At 43.1% G+C, this 15925-nt stretch overlaps 1 protein-coding gene across 1 annotated transcript; it reads left to right on the top strand.

Annotated features, from left to right (window-relative positions):
- The first annotated feature begins 491 nt into the window (after positions 1-491).
- LOC140186983 (echinoidin-like) lies at positions 492-12056 on the top strand. Its single transcript, XM_072241851.1, has 5 exons — positions 492-549; positions 2155-2315; positions 2683-2823; positions 8485-8599; positions 12034-12056. Exons 1-5 carry the CDS (start codon positions 492-494, stop codon positions 12054-12056), a joined length of 498 nt encoding a protein of 165 aa, XP_072097952.1.
- Positions 12057-15925: the final 3869 nt, after the last annotated feature.

Raw genomic sequence — 15925 nt, 5'->3', positions numbered from 1 at the left:
TCCACCCCAGTAACACAGTCATCACAATATTCTCATTGATAATATTCATTGATCCTGGTGTTATATATTCCTCACAGGCTGGCCAATAGGTTATGATGTTTTTCTCAGTGGCCAGTTACACCTCACGATGTCCTGTCTGATAAAAAGCTCAAAGTGTTGCCCTGATTTCCACTCCACTCCAGGGTCTGCTGTAATAATCCTTTTAAATAACGCATTGCATTTCATCTGATTTTACTGTATGTATCCGTTGCACCACAGAGCAAATGTTTTGCATAGATATTCGTACGGATAAAGAAGTCAAATTTTCACATTGCCAATGTCTCCACAGTCTGGGATCTATACACATATATGTACATATATCAGACACACATCTTTGGTCAGCTCAGTGAGAGAGAGAGAGGAGGGACAGCAGCAGAATCCCTTGGAAACCTTCGCTCTGATTTTGAACCTTTTTGTGCTTCGAGCCGGAGGAACGGAACTCCACTGTGGAGATGCTGCTCCTGCTGATTCGGTTGCTGAGCAAATTGGCCAACAGTGACAGTAGGCTCGGCTGATGCTTCTATTGTTTTCAGATATAAACCACTGATCAGAATAAGTGTACGGCTGTGGGGTGGATGATAGAATCTGGGAATTTGTAGATGGCAGCAGCAGGGAATGTTTTTTGTCTGATACTTTGTCTCAGAGTTATTGAATTGGAGTGTGAGATAGAGGCCTCCTTTCTAAGACAAGGAGCCAAAGCTGCTCACAATACTCGAAGTACAATCTGAATAATACCTTATAAAGCCCCAGACTTACATCCTTGGCTTTTATTCTAGTCCCCTCAGAATGAATGTTAACATTTGATTTCCTTCCTTACCATAGACTCAAGCTGTAAGTTATTGTTCAAGGGAATACTGCATGAGGACTCCCAAGCCCATTTGCACCTCCAATTTTTGAATAGAAAATAGTCCACACCTTTATTCTTTCTCCCAAATGCATGACCATACATTGTGACTACACTGTATTCCATCTGTGGCTTCTTTACTCATTCTTGTAATCTGTCTCAGTCTTTCTGCAGACACCCTGCTTGCTCAACACTCCCTGCTCCTTCTGCTATCTTTGTATCATCTGCAAACTTGGCCACGAAGCCTCCAGTCTCTCTACAGTCCATCCTCTCTCTGACCACTCTCACTCCTCTGTACCCTCCCACACTGGGGGCAATTTACTGCAGCCTGTGAGCCAATCAACCAGGGATTGCAGGGTGAGAGAAGGTAAAGAACAGGGGGAGTGTAAGGAGCCACAGGAAGGAGTTGTGCCAACAGGGCTCTTTCAGCTCTGTAACTTCTACAAAATTTCACCTTAGTAAACAAGGAGTGTGGAGAGACATGCAGCCTGTGTCTCCCTGCTCTGAGCACCTCTCCACAGTATGACACCCTCACACAATTGTCACCAGCTCTAATGCTGTCTTTACCCTGCATGTCTCAGATCTCCACACATCTTCCCTGGATACACACCCTCAGTGAGTTGCTCCCTCAATAAAACCAAGTCAGTGCCTTGAGCTGTGTTCCCTCCTGCACAGCCCACAAACTGACTGATCTCCCTCTTTGCCCTCTCTCTGCATCACCTTTTAGCTCCAGAAGTTTGATTTTATTTTTGATTTCCTGCATCTGCAGTATTTTGCTTTATAATCCAACATGTCACTCTCTGTTGGATCCCAAGGCTCTCATTAATCTGAATGTGAAACCTTGTGGACTTTGGACAACATTTCTGTAGATTCAGTTGGAATGCAGTAAACAGCACATGGACACTGCCTGTTCATTCGTTAGTCAGATACAACCTTCTCTTCACATCCCTGTGTGACTGACTTTGATTAACTACACCGCTCTAAATGACGAGTTGTGCTGTCACTCAGATCATTTCCCAACACCTTGTCCACTCCCTGTGTCAGGCCGATCAGCCTGCAGTTCCTCCATCTGTCCCTTTCCCCTTTTACAAGAGGTGGACTGGGGGAGATCACATTAGGTCTACAGCCGATCCTCCTTCCTCCCCTTGAACCCTGACCTTCTGTGTGTCCGTCAAAGTCAGGTGCTGTGAAACAGCAAAATCTGTGACTGTTTGTAACTGGTACTTTGGGGATAGTAGTTGATTTAAATTCTAATTCTCTTTGACTGAAAGGGACAAATAATTCCTTGGTTCTGAAGAGGACTCAACGGGACCTTCAAAACTATAGACTACTCAGAGGACCCTGTGATGAAAACTGGTTTTATTTTCCTCCTTTAAACTCCTGTTACTGGTTTTCCAGTGATGAAAAGGCATGGATATGGCAGCTGAGGCAAGTCCCTGGAATAAGTGATTTCTGTGGGAGGCCTGGTGAATATTGATCTCTGCTGCTTCATTCCCATGAACTCACAGCACAGCCTCTAGCTGAATAGTCCATGATGAGTCCCTGTGTTCCAGGGTGTTTCACTGCAGCTGTGGGCTCTGGTTTCTATCAGTTGGTTAATGGGTGAAATATTTGGATTTTAGGGGAAACTCCACATCCAGGAGTTTACACAATGTAGGTTGGACAACAAAGAACTTTGTTTCATGTGAACAAAGTTGTTGTATTTCCAACATCAGGCTGGTTGATTTACAGAGGGATGTCTCGGAGAATGAACAATGGTGATTCTCAGCAACAAAAGAAAGTATTTCTTTTGTTTAAAGGATTTCTGCAATCAGCTCCCACATTCTGGACATCTGGCATCCGTGATGTCAAGCATCCATAACAACTTCACTTCTGATGTGGTCAGTGCTGTGGATGAAAGCAAGCCAAGGGCATGGATTGGCATGAATGACAGATTAGAGGTGAGGTTAATATGACATGTTACATTACAACCACAGAAAGAATTACACCGGACATCCTGCAGAGTAACAAGAGTGAGACTGTGTAGTGGTTAAGTTATTGCATATATCCTAATGATCCTGGGACATGAATTTGTATTCCATCCCAGCAGCCAGGGAATTTGGATCCAAGTAAATAAAATGCAATCATAAATAATGACAATGGAACTACCTAACTATTGTAAAAATTTGTCTGGTTCTTTGTTATTCTTCAGGATGAGGAATCTGCCATCCTTCCCCAGTCTGGCCTCACTGTGACTCCAGAGATCCATCAATGTGTTGACTCTTCCCTGCCCTCTGAAATGGTCAGAGGATGATCAGGGAAGAACAATAAATGCTGGTCTGACCGGTGTCACCATGTCCTGTGAACAAATAAATCCCACATGTTTATGTCATTCTTTATCTCCACATGAGACTCCTCTCTCCATCCTGCATCTGACAGGATTAGTGTGACTTTCCTTTCTCCCTCATGAGTATCTCTGTTGTTCCTTAAATGTTCTTAAACAAGCCCTGTGAGTCATGTCTTAAACACTTTGGAGGAAAGGATTTCTCTCCAGGTATCTGCAGGATTGATCAGTGACTCTGGAGAAGAGTGTTTCCTATCAGGCATCAACTAGATTGATCAGTAACTTCCCCTGCTTTTTCCACAAATAGAAATATTTCTCTATGCCGAGTCAAGTGATCCTCCATAATCCAAATGATCTCCTTGGCCACCCTAGACACAACCATCTGGTTCTAACATCTGAATATTAATTGTAGTTGTGCCTTACAGTTATTGAAACTAGTGATTCTGAGGGTCACTGTTCTATATGTTGGAAACTCATTTTAGAGTTAGGATGTGTTCCCATGCAGGGGTCTTATGGAATCAGTGCCGTATGCTCTGCATATGGAAAGTCAATATGTAGACAGACAATGTGGCTGTGCTGGGTACCTGGTGAGAACCCTGATCGCCCCACTGATGTACCTGATCTGTTATCTATCCTGTTCTTCTACTGTGATGGTATGATCTCAGATTAACACAACTCTCATTTCCCTTCATTCTGTCTGATTCTCAGTGTTTAGGTTTTAATTAAACCTTTCCCTGTAGCAAATGCATTTTTGTTCCCAAAATGGACAATGCTGGTGTGCAGAGTGATGCCTCTGTTCACTGAATATAGAACTTGAGAATTCAGAGATTGTGGGGATATGAAATTGAAATAAATCTCATGAATCGCCTTACCCCAAAAAAAGACCTAAAAATGCAAGGAACCCTTTAACATTAAATCACCGGGAAACTTAATAATTGTAAATCAATGAAAAAAGATTAATCAAAGTGACAAGATACTTGGCAAACTAAACCTGAGTGTTTCCAGCATTTTTTGTTCAATCTAAATGTGTCATCATCTTCAGTCCGTGTCTGTGAGCCATGAATTTTCCCCGACTATGATCAGGCAATTTGCTTTGTAAATAAAGGGAGTCACTTCCTGTTGTGGTCCATGTGCAGTCAGAGTGTGTGTTGCTGAAACCTGACATCTCAATGTTCACAGGACATTTGGACAGTTCCAGACTGAAGTGTCTGGGCTCACTCTGGGCTGGAACTCCCCGTGTGGACTGGACAACATGCCTGTACCATCAGAGATAAACTAAACCCTTCCCATTCCGTGGACAATGGGGACAGAATCCGGAATCTCTGGAGCTGAACTTCCATAACTGTTTTAATTCCGGAACCTGGGAATTGTACACCACTGTGTATTCTGATACCTGTAGTGTTTGTGGAATGAGGGTGTCCCCTGCACGTGGAGTACAGAAACAGGACACTTGGCCCACGGGGTCCATGGTAATGTTACTGCTCCTCAGGAGCCTCTCCCTCCCGACCCTTCATCCAAACCCATCAATACTTCCATCTGTTCTTTTCTCTATCTACCCCTCTCAAATGCATCTGTGCTCTCTGCTTTAATTACTTGTGGTCCAGAGCTCCACATGCCCACCAAAATCAAGTCAAGAAGATTTACATCTGTTCTCTTTGACTTTTTTTTTTTTTAAATAAATTATTAAGATTATGAGAACACTCAGTCCTCTTATTGTCATTTAGAAATGCATACATGCATTAAGAAATAATAATGTTTCTCCGGAATGATATCACAGAAAACAGGACTGACCAAAGACTAAAACTGACAGACCCACATAATTATAACATATAGTTACAGCAGTGCACAGCAATACCATAATTTGAAGAACAGACCATGGGCACAGTAACAAAAAAGTCTCAAAGTCCCAAGTCGATCGACTCCAGAGTCCCTGATAGCAGGCGGCAAAAGGGAACAACTCCTTGCCATAAACCTCCAGGCACCATCAACTTGCTGATACCTTGGAAGCAGCCAACCTCCAGTCCATCCGTCCGAAAACTTCGAGCTTCCGACCAGCCCCTCCCATACAGCCTTCCGAGCACCATCCTCTGCCGAGCGCCTTCAACCTCTCCCCGGCCGCTGAAACACTCAAAGCCGAGGATTTCGGGGCCTTCAGCTCTGGAGGTTCCGATTACCACACAGTAGCAGCGGCAGCGAAGTGGGCATTTCAGAAGTTTTCCAGATGTTCCTCTGTGCTCTCACATCTGTCTCCAACAAATCAGAATTGTGGATGGTCCCCTACTTGACAGATAACAGATATCATCACTGAAGTGGCCGCGTGCGCTGCTTTTGTGCTGCCATCTTCTCCCCCCTCCCGGGGAGACAGTAAACCTGGTTTCACACACTAGAAAATATCCTCTTCACATCCACCCAATAAATTCTTCATAGTGAGGATGACCCTCGGCTGCTCACACCGCAATCTCCTCTCTTGGGGAAAAAAAGCCTCGGCCTGTTGGATTTTCCTTACCTCCGTGTTTTGTGATCAGTTCACTGCTCCAAACCCTCTCAGTTCTTTAAGTAACAGTAAAATGGAACAATTCACCGTACAGCAGGTCTGGTCAGACCAGGATTACAGAGTTATAGAATTGGAGAACAATACTGCATGGACAATAATGACAAGAGCTAAAAGTAAGATACAAGCTGAAATAGGTACAGAACAATGTGGTTTTGTGAAAGACAAAGGTGTAAGAAATGCAATATTGATGTTAAGCATACTATCAGAAAGAGCTATTCAAGTGCAAAAAGATTTGTTTGTTTTATCAACTATGCAAAAGCATTTGATAAAGTGAAGCACAATAAGTTACTTGAAATATTACAGAAAACTCTAGATCTAGATTCGAAAGACCTCTGCCTAATCAGAAATCTGTACTGGGAAGAAATTGCTGCTGTAAGAATAGATGGAGAAGTGAGTCAGTTTACAAAAATCAAGAGAGGTGTTAGACAAAGGTGTGTTTTCTCCCCTGATTTATGTAATGTGTACAGTGAAACAATATTATAAAAAACAAGAACCATCTTGGGAATCAAAGTTGGCGAAAACATCAGTAATTTCAGATATGCAGATCACACTGTTAATTGCAAGTACGGAGGAAGAACTACAAAACTTAATTGATATAATTGTTGAAGGAAGTGCAAAAAATAGGTCTATCAATTGCAAAAAGACAGAATGTACGGTGATATCCAAAAAGGAGAATCCTATCTGCAGGCTGAGAATAAATGGGGAAGACATGAAACAAGTACAGAATTTTTGCTACTTAGGAAGCTGGGTGACATCAAATGGCAGATGCGACATGGACATCAAAAGAATAGGGATGGTAAAAGACACCTTTATGAGAATGAAGAGTATACTGACCAATACTAATCTAGGCATGACAACCCGTATCAGAGTACTGAAAGGTTACGTTTATCCAGTTATGTTATATGACTCAATGTTGGACAATATCTAGTAACATGAGGAATTGAATTGAAGCAGCAGAGATGTGGTTTTTGAGGATACAAAGAATATCATGGACAAAATGAATATCTAATGAGGATGTCATGAACAGAGCAAACACAAAAAGAGAAATAATGTATGAGATCATGAAAGGGCAATCTAACTTAATTGGACATGTGATTAGGAAAAGAGGAGTTAGAATGCATGGTAATTATGGGAAAGATTGAAGGGAAGAAAGCAAGAGGAAGACAAAGACAAATGACATAGCTCTGTTCACTAGAGAAAGCAGGATCTCCCAGTGGCCACACATTTTAATTCCACGTCCTATTCCCATTCTGATATGTCTATCTATGGCCTCCTCTGCTGTAAAGATGAAGCCACACTCAGGTTGGAGGAAAAACACCTTGTATTCCATCTGAGCAATGCACATCAAATTTGCTGGGGAACGCAGCAGGCCAGGCAGCATCTCTAGGAAGAGGCACAGTCGACATTTTGGGCCGAGTCCCTTCGTCTGACGAAGGGTCTCGGCCCGAAACGTCGACTGTACCTCTTCCTAGAGATGCTGCCTGGCCTGCTGCATTCCCCAGCAAGTTTGATGTGTGTTGCTTGAATTTCCAGCATCTGCAGATTTCCTTGTGTTTACATTATATTCCATCTGGGTAGCCTCCAACCTGGTGGCATGAACATTGACTTCTCAAACTTCCGCTGATGCCCCACATCCCCCCCCCCCGTACCCCAACCATTATTTATCTATATACACACACACACATTCTTTTTCTCTCTCTCTCCTTTTTCTCCCTCTGTCCCTCTCACTATACCCCTTGCCCAACCATTGGGATTCCCCCTCCCTCTTTTCTTTCTTCCTAGGCCTCCTGTCCCATGATCCTCTCATATCCATTTTGCCAATCAACTGTCCAGCTCTGGGCTCCATCCCTCCCCCTCCTGTCTTCTCCTATCATTTCGGATCTCCACCTCCCCCTCTCACTTTCAAATCTCTTACTGGCTCTCCTTTCAGTTAGTCCTGATGAAGGGTCTCAGACCGAAACATTGACTGTACCTCTTCCTAGAGATGCTGCCTGGCCTGTTCACCAGCAACTTTTGTGTTGCTTGAAATTCCAGAATCTGCAGATTTCTTCATGAATGAATACCAATGAATTGATCCACTTGACCCGAAACAGGAGTGTGTGGGCCATGGAAGTCAAAGTTCAAACTGGGCATGGCACCTGATGATGATGATGACGACGACTGCATGGAACCAGGCTCTACAACTCAACTAGTCCATGTCAAACATGGTGCCGAGCCAGCTGCTCCCAATTTCCTCCAAGCTCCATCCCTGCCTGTTCTTGTTCAAGTTCTTCTTAAAAGACACTATTGTACTGTCCTCAACTACTTCCTCTGGCAGCTAGTTCCACATACCACTACCCTTTGTGCAATTATGTTGTCCTCAGCTCCCTTTTAATGTCCCATCTCCAATTCCCATTTGGTTTTGTAGTCTGTGTCCATTCATGTGCTGTGTAAGTCCTTCTGATGTTTATGAGATCAGTCTGTGCATTTGTGCTCAATGACTCATTGTCAGAGTTGTCATTATTCCTTCTCCCTGACTTTTACTCTCAGATCCAGTTTCTTTTGTTCCAAGGATTCTGTTACTTCCATGAGATTTCCCCCACCCTGACAGTCTGTCAGTTAAAATGTCATTCACTGCCCTGTTTGTCCTGGCTGCTCATATTCCAGTCTCACTCTGGATCAGGCCAGTAAGTGACAGGTTACTCAGTGTTCCCACAGAAATAATCACTGATTTGTACTCCACAGGAAGGGATTTTCACATGGATTGATGGAACTTCCTACACTTATGGAGGATGGGCTGCAGATGAACCTAATAATTACCAAGGCAATGAAGACTGTGTGAACATTCATCATTTTCCAGGTAAGTGTAACAGTGAGAAAAATGTTATTTTCTTTGCAATCCATTTCAGACACAGTATTGAAGAGGCCTGTCACAACAGAGGAATGAACCAGCCCCATGCTCAGCTGAACTGGACTCATTGCCCAGCAGTTAGAGGAGGATAAATGGGATGTAATGCAGGGACAGGGGAACAGACTGTCTTTTTTCATCTTCATACACTGACAATTTCTCAAAACTCTCAACAGCTCAGGCAGTATCTACCGAGAGAGCAACAGAGTTAATATTTCACAGTGAAAACCCTTGGTCAGGTTCATCTCAATGTGAGCTTGTAGGTGGAACAACATACAAGGGATGTAATATCAGGTTTGTGTCACTGCAGATAAAGAAACACAAACTACAAAGTTCAAAGTAAACTTAATATCAATGCACAGATATGTTACAATAAAGTATCCTGAGATACATTTGCTTGGGCGTTCACAGTCAATACAAATAAAGCCAATAGCATCAGTGAAAGATACCCAGAAACATGGACAAACAACCAATGTGCAAAAGACAATGAATTGTGTAAATACAAAAGAAAGAAGCAAATAATAATGGTAGGTAAATAACTAATAAATAATATTGAGACACGAGTTGTAGAGTCCTTGAAAGTGATTTTATGGGTTTTGGTATCAGTTCAGTGTTGGGCTGAATGAAGTTATTGATTCTGGTTCAGGAGCCTGGTGGTTGAGGAGTAATAACTGTTCCTGATGGTGTGAGACCCAAGTTTCCTGTATCTTTTTCCTGATGGCAGCAGCAAGAAGAGAGCATGTGGGGGTCCTTAATAATAGAAGCTGTTTTCCTGCAACAGCACTCCTTGTAACTGTGCTCAGTGGTGGAGGGAGCATTACGTGTGATGGACTGGGCTGTATCCACTACGATTTGATGGTTTTCGTTCAAGGGCACTGGTGTTTCTATCCCAGGCTGTGATGCAACCAGTCAGTATACTCCCTATTGGGCATCTTTTGAAGTTTGTCATATTTTTAGATGACACACTGAATTGTCACAAACTTCACAGAAAGCAGAGGTCCTGCCATACCTTCTTTATAATGGCATTTATTTGCTAGCTTGCAGGACACATTCTTTGAAAAGATAACACCAAGAATATAAAGTTCTCCACCTCTGATCGCCTGATGAAGACTGGGTCAGGAGCCTCTAGTTTCCTTCTGATAACATAAATGAAAAATAAAACTTTTCACAGTGAAATTGAAACTAGATATACTACGTTCATCTTCTACATTCCAGAGTTTCCTCTTTCTGCTTACAGTTGGAGGTTTATGAAATGGTGAGGGCTTAGTGTATGTCTGATGGGACAGGCTTGTTGCTCAGTTCACAGGGAGATCCAGCCCAGGATGAGCCCAGCCACTTTAGTCTTAAACAATCCACATCCTCAGTGAATTTAGTGAGATGTCAAGTTTCAGCAGGACACACTGACTGCACATGGGCCACAACAGGAAGTGACTTCCTTTATTTACAAGGCGAACTCATGTATCAAGGTCAGGACTTATCCATGGCTCACAGACAGTGACTCGAGAAGAGGAAACGTTTAGATTAAACAGAAAAGAGAAAATGCTGGAAATCCTCAGAAGATGAGGCAGCATCTGTGGAGAGAGAAACCGAGATTAAGTTTCCATTAATGACCTTCCCATTTCTCTCTCCACACCTGCAGCCTAACCTACTGAGTATTTCCAGAATTATTTTCAGATTTTTGGCATCTGTAACATTATACTTGTAGACTAACAGGTCAATGTTGGATTCCTTTTCTCTGCTTCAAGGTTCTCCAGAGTGGAATGATTCTTCCTGTAATATGGAAGAAGGTTTTATTTGTGCCTACAAACTTCACTGTATTTAGAAGACTCCAGAACCATCCACTCATCCTTTCCAGCGATGGATTCAGTGCCATGATTTCTTCTTTGTTGCTCTCGGTGTATGTGGTGACTGTACTCGTTTAGTTTCTCAGCCAATAATAAAGAGAATTACATCCTGAGCTGTGTTTTTGTTGCTGTGTGAGTCCAGTTTCCAGTAGCCTTTGTGTTGCTTCCTCCTCATCACTGCACTCAGTGCTGAACTGAGGAGAATTCGGCATAGATTAACTTTCACTTCATCTACACCTGGTGTGTTGGGTCCAGACCACCGCACATGGGAGTGAAGTAAAGGATGTGAGGTGGATACAGAGGGGATTGACTGGAATAGTTGCAGGGAATGAAATTTTTACAACACTGACTAGTCTGCAGAAGAAGAAATGGGCCCATAAATACCTTTACACAATTACATGAAAACCTGTTGTCTGTTCAAAAATCAATTCAACCAACTGTTTGTCAATTTTGCAAACAATTCTTGGTCTTTGGCATATGTCTAGATACAGTAAAACCTGACAGAGCAAAAGCCTCGTCCAAATCTCCTGACCAAACTGATAATCAAAGAGAGAGACGGTGGGAATAACTCAACATTATACCACTCATTCATGTCGTTTCTATTGTTTACTCATCTGACATTCAACCCTTCAAAGTCAGTAGGTAAACTACATGACACTGGCCTACATACTGATTCCAGGTCAAGTTTATTGTCATATGCATAAGTATTGTGAATTACAGATACAATGAAAAAGTTGCAGCAACATCACAGGCATGTAGATTCAGACAACATACAAAACATGAGGGGTGATTGGTAAGCTTGTGGCCTAAGGTAGAAGGAGTCCATTTTAGAAAACCTAGCATATTTATTTTTCAACATATCCCCTCATCTCCTTCTACCTTAGGCCACGAACTTATCAATCACCCCTGATGAGTTATTAACTTCAAACTTTCTGCATAATCACTCAAAGAGTTGAACTGCACGTGCATGTAACGAGAGCTGTATAACTCATCTCCTTCTACCTTAGGACACAAATTTATCAATCACCCCCGCTGTGGACACTTTCTGGAGGTCCATATGCTCCATGACCGCTGGACTAAGTGTGCAAATGTAGGAGGGGACTATGTTGAAAAATAAATGTGCTAGGTTTTCAAAAATTGACTCTTGCTAGCTTAGGCACAAACTTATCAATCACCCCTCGTATGTCATTCTCAGCAATATGTACCACGATTCCGGCTGGGAACCCTCTCCCTTAAGAATGCTCTGGACCTGATCCAAGATATCCCTGATGCTGGCACCTGAGTGGCAACATCTGGATGTCTCTTTCATGTCCACAAAATCTCCTGTCCGGTCCTCCAAATATCAAACTGCCCTGTCATTACTGCACTCCTCTCCTCCCCGACCTACTGAGGCACAGAACCAGACGCAGTCTCAGAGACCAAACCACTGTGACTATCCTCTGCTAGTTATCCCTCAGTATCCACAGTGGTGTACCTGTTGTTGAGGGGAACAGACAGAGGTACTCTCCACTGCCTGCTTATCTCCTTTCCCCCTCTTGACAGTCACCCTGTTACCTGTGACCTGAACCTTGGGTATAAATACTTCCCTGTGTCCTGTCAGTCAACCTCTCAGCCCCCAGAATCATCATCCAATTCCTGCTCCAGTTCCTTAACATGGTCTGAAAGAAACTGCAGATGGATGTACTTATTGGATGTGTAGTTGTTAGAGACACTGGAGGTCTCCCTGCCTTCCCACATCGTGCAAGAGGAGCATTCCACTATCAAGCGCATCAACTCTGGAGAACACCTATTCACTGTCACCAAGCTCATAGTTCCCTTACTCTGCACTGCTCACTTCTACCTCCTACCCAAGATCCACAATCCTAACAGTCCATGTCGACCAGTTGTCTCTGCCTGCTCCTGCCTCAATGAACACAAGTCCTCAGACCTTGACTCCATTCTGTTCCCCTTGGTTTGGTTCCTTCCCACCTGCATCCATGACACTTCTCATGCTCTTGATTTACTCACTAGCTCTCAGTTCCCTGGCCCTGACCACAACATTTTCATCATGTATGTCCAGTCGCTGTACACTTCTATCGTCATCAAGAAGGTCTCAAAGCTCTCCACTTCTTTCTCCACAAAAGAACTAACCAGCTCCCCGATACCACTACTATCCTCCATCTGGGAGAACTGCTCCTCACCCTCAACAATAATTTCTGTGCCTCCTACAGACTCCAAGAGACAGTGCTGGAGGAGCCTCAGCTCTTGAGCATGTCCAACAGGTCTGAGAGTCTTGCTCCCCATGTGGGTGAGAGTAGGGGCTGTAGGAAGGATGGGCAAACTAACTGTGGCACTCTAGTTCAGGGAGCCATTCAAGAGGAGGGAGTGAAGAGAAATGTAGTGGTAATTGGGGATAGTATAGTCAGGGGAATAGACAACAGTTCTCTGTCGCAGGGATAGAGCGTCCTGACGACTGTGTTGCCTGCCTGGTGCCCAGGTTCGGGACATCTTATCTGACCTGCAGAGGAACTTGCAGTGGGAGGGGAAAGATCCAGCTGTTGTGGTCCATGTGGGTACCAACAACATATAGGTAGAATGAGTAAATGAGGTTCTTCAGAGGGAATTTGAGCAGCTAGGGACTAAATTAAAAAGCAGAACCAAATAGGGAGTAATCTCTGGATTACTACCTAAGCCACATGCAAATTGGCATAGGATCAAGAAGATTAGAGAGTTAGATTATGAAGATAAACTAGCACAAAATATAAAAATGGATTGTAAAACTTTTTATAAAGTGAAAAAGGTTGGCTAAAGTAAATGTAGGTCCCTTGGATGACAAGAGGGAATTGATATTGGGTAATGTAGAAATGGCCAAGTTTTTGAAAGACTATTTTGTGTTGGTCTTCATGGTGGAGGACACATCTAACATGCCAAAGAGAGATGTTATGGATGCAATGGGAGGTGAGGACCTCGATACAATAGCTATCACTGAAGAGGTAGTGCTGAGTAAACTTGTGGGTCTGAAGATAGATAAATCCCTTGGTCCTGATGGAATACATCAAAGGGTACTGAAAGAAATGGCAGAAGTTATAGTTGAGGCTTTGGTGATGATTTAGCAGAATTCTCTGGACTGAGCAGGTCCTGGCAGATTGGAAAATAATGAATGTCATGCCACTGTTCAAAAAAGGATGCAGCCAAAGGGCAGGTAACTATAGGCCAGTTAGTTTAACATCTGTGGTTGGGAGCATGTTTGGAGCTATCATAAAAGAAGAAATAGTGAGATATCTGGAAAGAAATGGATGCATCAGGCAGACACAGTATGAATTCAGCAAAAGCAGGTACTGTTTGACAAACTTACAAAGAAAACCTACAGTACAATATAGGCCCTTGGCCCACAATGCTATGCCGAGCATGTGCTTACTTCAGAAATTACCTAGGGTTACCCATAGTCCTATCCAGGAGTCTCTTAAAAGACCCTATCGTATCCACCTCCACCACCATCGCTGGCAGCCCATTCCACGTACTCAGCACTCTCTGCGTAAAAAACTTACCCCTGACATCTCCTCTGCACCTACTTCCAAGCAACTTAAAACTGTGCTTTCTTATGTTAGCCATTTCTGCCCTGAGAAAAAGCCCCTGACTATTCACACAATCAATGCCTCAAATCATCTTATACACTATCAGGTCACGTCTCATCCTCTGTTGGTCCAAGGAGAAAATGCCAAGTTCACTCACCTATTCTCACAAGGCATGCTCCCAAATCCAGGCAACATCCTTGTAAATCTCCTCTGCATCCTTTCTATGGTTTCCATGTCTTTCCTGTAGTGAGGTGACTAGAACTGAGCACAGTACTCCAAATAGTGTTTAACCAGGGTCCTATATAGCTGTAACGTTACCTCTCAGCTCTTGAACAATCCCACAGTTGATAGAGGCTAATGCACCGTATACCTTCTTAACCACACAGTCAACCTGCGCAGCAGCTTTGAGTGTCCTATGGACTTGGACCCCAAGATCCCTTTGATTCTCCACACTGCCAAGAATCTTACCATTAATACTATATTCCGCCATCATGTTTGACCTACCAAAATGAACCACCTCACACTTATCTGGGTTGAACTCTATCTGCCACTTCTCAGCCCAGTTTTGCAACCTATCAATGTCGCGATTATCTCCAAGGATTGTCCTGCACCCATTATATATATAAAAATAAAATCATGAAGAAAGCACAACAGCACCTTCACTTCCTCAGCAGTCTGCTGAGATTCAGCATGTCATCAAAAACCTTGGCACACTTCTATGGATGTGTGGTGGAAAATGTGCTGACTGACTTCATTACGGCTGGTATGGGAACACCACATGCCTTTGTGCGGAAAATTCTACAAAAGGTATTGGATTCAGCCCACTACATCACAGGTAAAACCTTCTCAACCACTGAGCACATCTACATGAAACGTTGCTGTAAAAAAAATAGCATTCATCATCAAAATCCTCACTACCCAGGCCATGTTCTTTTTTTACTGCTGCCATCAGGTGGAAGATACAGGTTTTTTTTTTTAAATTTCAAAATATACTTCATTCAAAAATATATACAATAAAGCATTCAATACCTTTCCATCCGTTTCCATTATAGTCAGTACATATCCGTATTTATAGCCACCCACGTGGCACTCTAGTAGTTCAGCTTACCATATCATTGTTGAGGGGTATACTCCCCGACCCCCTGACCCCTCCCACTCCCATGGACCTATACATTGGTCCTTCCCCACCGGGCCCTTGCGGTGGCTGCACCGAGTTTCAATGCGTCCCTCAGCACGTACTCCTGCAGCCGAGAATGTGCCAGTTGGCAGCATTCTCCCACGGACATCTCCATGTGCTGGTAGATCGTCAAGTTTCGGGCCAACCAAAGAGCGTCTTTCACTGAGTTGATGATCTGCCAGCAGCACCGGATGTTGGTCTCCGTGTGCGTCCCCGGGAACAGCCCGTAGATCAGAGAGTCCTCATCTTATCTCAGGTCTTGCACCACCAGGCACAAGAGCAGCTACTACCCTTCAACCATCAGGCTCTTGAACCAAAGGGGATAGCTGCACTCATTCAGGTACTCTTTTCACTTGTTATTTCATGCTCATTATTTATTACTGTTGATTCATTTCTGCATTTGCAGTTTGTTTACAGTTTCTGATGTTTATGGTTACTGTTCTATAGATTCATTAAGTATGCTGGCAGAAAAAGAATCCCAGAATTCTAATTAAAATCAACAGTTCTTTTTCCAAACCAGTGGAGTTTTTCCTTTGAGTCTCATTCTTTCAAGTGGAGACATGTATATACTCTGATGATAAATTTTACTTTGAACTTTGAGCTATTCTAATAAGAGAAAAAAATCCAAGGGTATTTAATTTGATGCCTAAAAAGTCTCAGAATTAAATGGAAGTAATCACAGACTATTGCAACTTAAATGCAG

The sequence above is a fragment of the Mobula birostris genome, chromosome 23 (genome assembly GCF_030028105.1).
Source record: "Mobula birostris isolate sMobBir1 chromosome 23, sMobBir1.hap1, whole genome shotgun sequence".
NCBI lineage: Eukaryota > Metazoa > Chordata > Chondrichthyes > Myliobatiformes > Myliobatidae > Mobula > Mobula birostris.
The sequence above is the reverse complement of the archived record's forward strand: the minus strand, read 5'-3'. Positions and strand labels throughout refer to the sequence as shown.